Source organism: Nanorana parkeri, unplaced genomic scaffold (assembly GCF_000935625.1).
Source record: "Nanorana parkeri isolate BGI_ZX_2015 unplaced genomic scaffold, ASM93562v1 scaffold2548, whole genome shotgun sequence".
NCBI classification, from domain to species: Eukaryota; Metazoa; Chordata; class Amphibia; order Anura; family Dicroglossidae; genus Nanorana; species Nanorana parkeri.
In genome coordinates this window covers 1-1,334 of record NW_017308816.1, presented here as the reverse complement: position 1 = coordinate 1,334, position 1,334 = coordinate 1, and the positions used below count along the sequence as shown (strand labels likewise).

General features: G+C 50.1%; 1 protein-coding gene across 1 annotated transcript in view; it reads right to left on the bottom strand.

Annotated features, from left to right (window-relative positions):
* Positions 1–1,241, bottom strand: part of LOC108801895 (rhomboid-related protein 3-like) — a 1,886-nt gene extending 645 nt beyond the window's left edge. The window contains exon 1 of the mRNA XM_018573802.1: positions 1,167–1,241. Within this exon, the coding sequence (XP_018429304.1) occupies positions 1,167–1,215 (49 nt within the window). The 5' untranslated portion in view covers positions 1,216–1,241. The remainder of the gene's footprint in view (positions 1–1,166) is intronic.
* Between the last annotated feature and the right edge of the window lie 93 nt (positions 1,242–1,334).

Genomic DNA, 1,334 nt, shown 5'->3' with positions numbered 1-1,334 from the left:
CTTGCTATGTATGTGGAGACACACAGCTTACGAGCACACACAAGGGTGGCTCCATAGGACCCTGCAGGGGAAAGTAGTCACCCTAATACAGGATATCAGGACCAGTGCTCAGGGGACCGGCTGATTCTGCATTAAACATCAACTTGCCGCCTCCATTCTACACGATGTAATCTACGTTTGAATTTAATTAAAAACATTTGGACTTGAATATAATTTTAAGCAACTGAGGTTAGTCGCCACTTCAACCCCGTCCTAAGACCGGATAATAAATGAGCAGCAGATGACTGATGGGGTCTTCCTTTGCTCTCTCTCCTATTCTTGCCAACACATCTGCATGCAGCACACCTGATTGGCTCTTAGTGCCGCTACTTCCTCTCCCAGTCTGAGTGCTGCTGTTACAGGAGAGTACAGGAGGCAGATTCCATACAGTTGTCCCCAACGAAAAAACACAACTGCACTCATTGCCCGTTATAGTCATTCTCTGAACTGCCACCATGCCATCAGTCTCCAGCAGGGGGCAGCAGCCGCCTCCCTATCTCTGGTCCCCAGCTAACCGGGATGATGTCATTGGGAGGATAATGTCCTTGCAGAGGGAGATGCAGCACCTTCCAATGTACAAACAAAACACTCAGACAGCCCTCGTCAGACCGTCATGTTCCAGAAGAGAGATGCAGAACCCAGACTGAACATCGTGACGTCACTGACAAGGTTGTTATTGTCCCAGTCACACCACAGCCAGCCAAATAAACGCCGCGACAGGAGAAAACAATGCAGACCCCATGAGGAGATCCCAACCCCCCCCCCCCCCCCGGCAGGGCAGAACATTTCCTCCCGCTCACATCATCCGGTGACACACTATAGAATGCATATAATGCCATCTCGCCTTTCTATATATACACGTTGTGCGTTTATTCCTGCCAGCGCTTGTCACGACTTGCTCTTACTCAGCGTCATGCAGCGTGACTGAGTGGGTGACGCGTGGGACGGGACACGTGAAAGGTGCTTACCACGGGATGTCTGCCAAGTGTGAATCTCACTCTACTGGCGCTAACCTGACTCTGCGTGTCTCATTACTTCATGGGATGAGTCTCCGGCAGAAGGATTCCTGATGTCTGGGGAGAGATGGATTGCTAGCTCATCGGGTCACTTCCTGTGATTGTACTTACTGCATATTAAGGCAAAGGACATCCGGAGGAGCTTGAACTGACACTTCATCCCAGACCAGTTCTAGGGGAAAAGATTCACCGTTTATCATGACAACCGAGAATCAGCAAAGACCCATTCACACCAACAACAGCACTACAACTCTCACCAAACCCATCACTTCCACCACA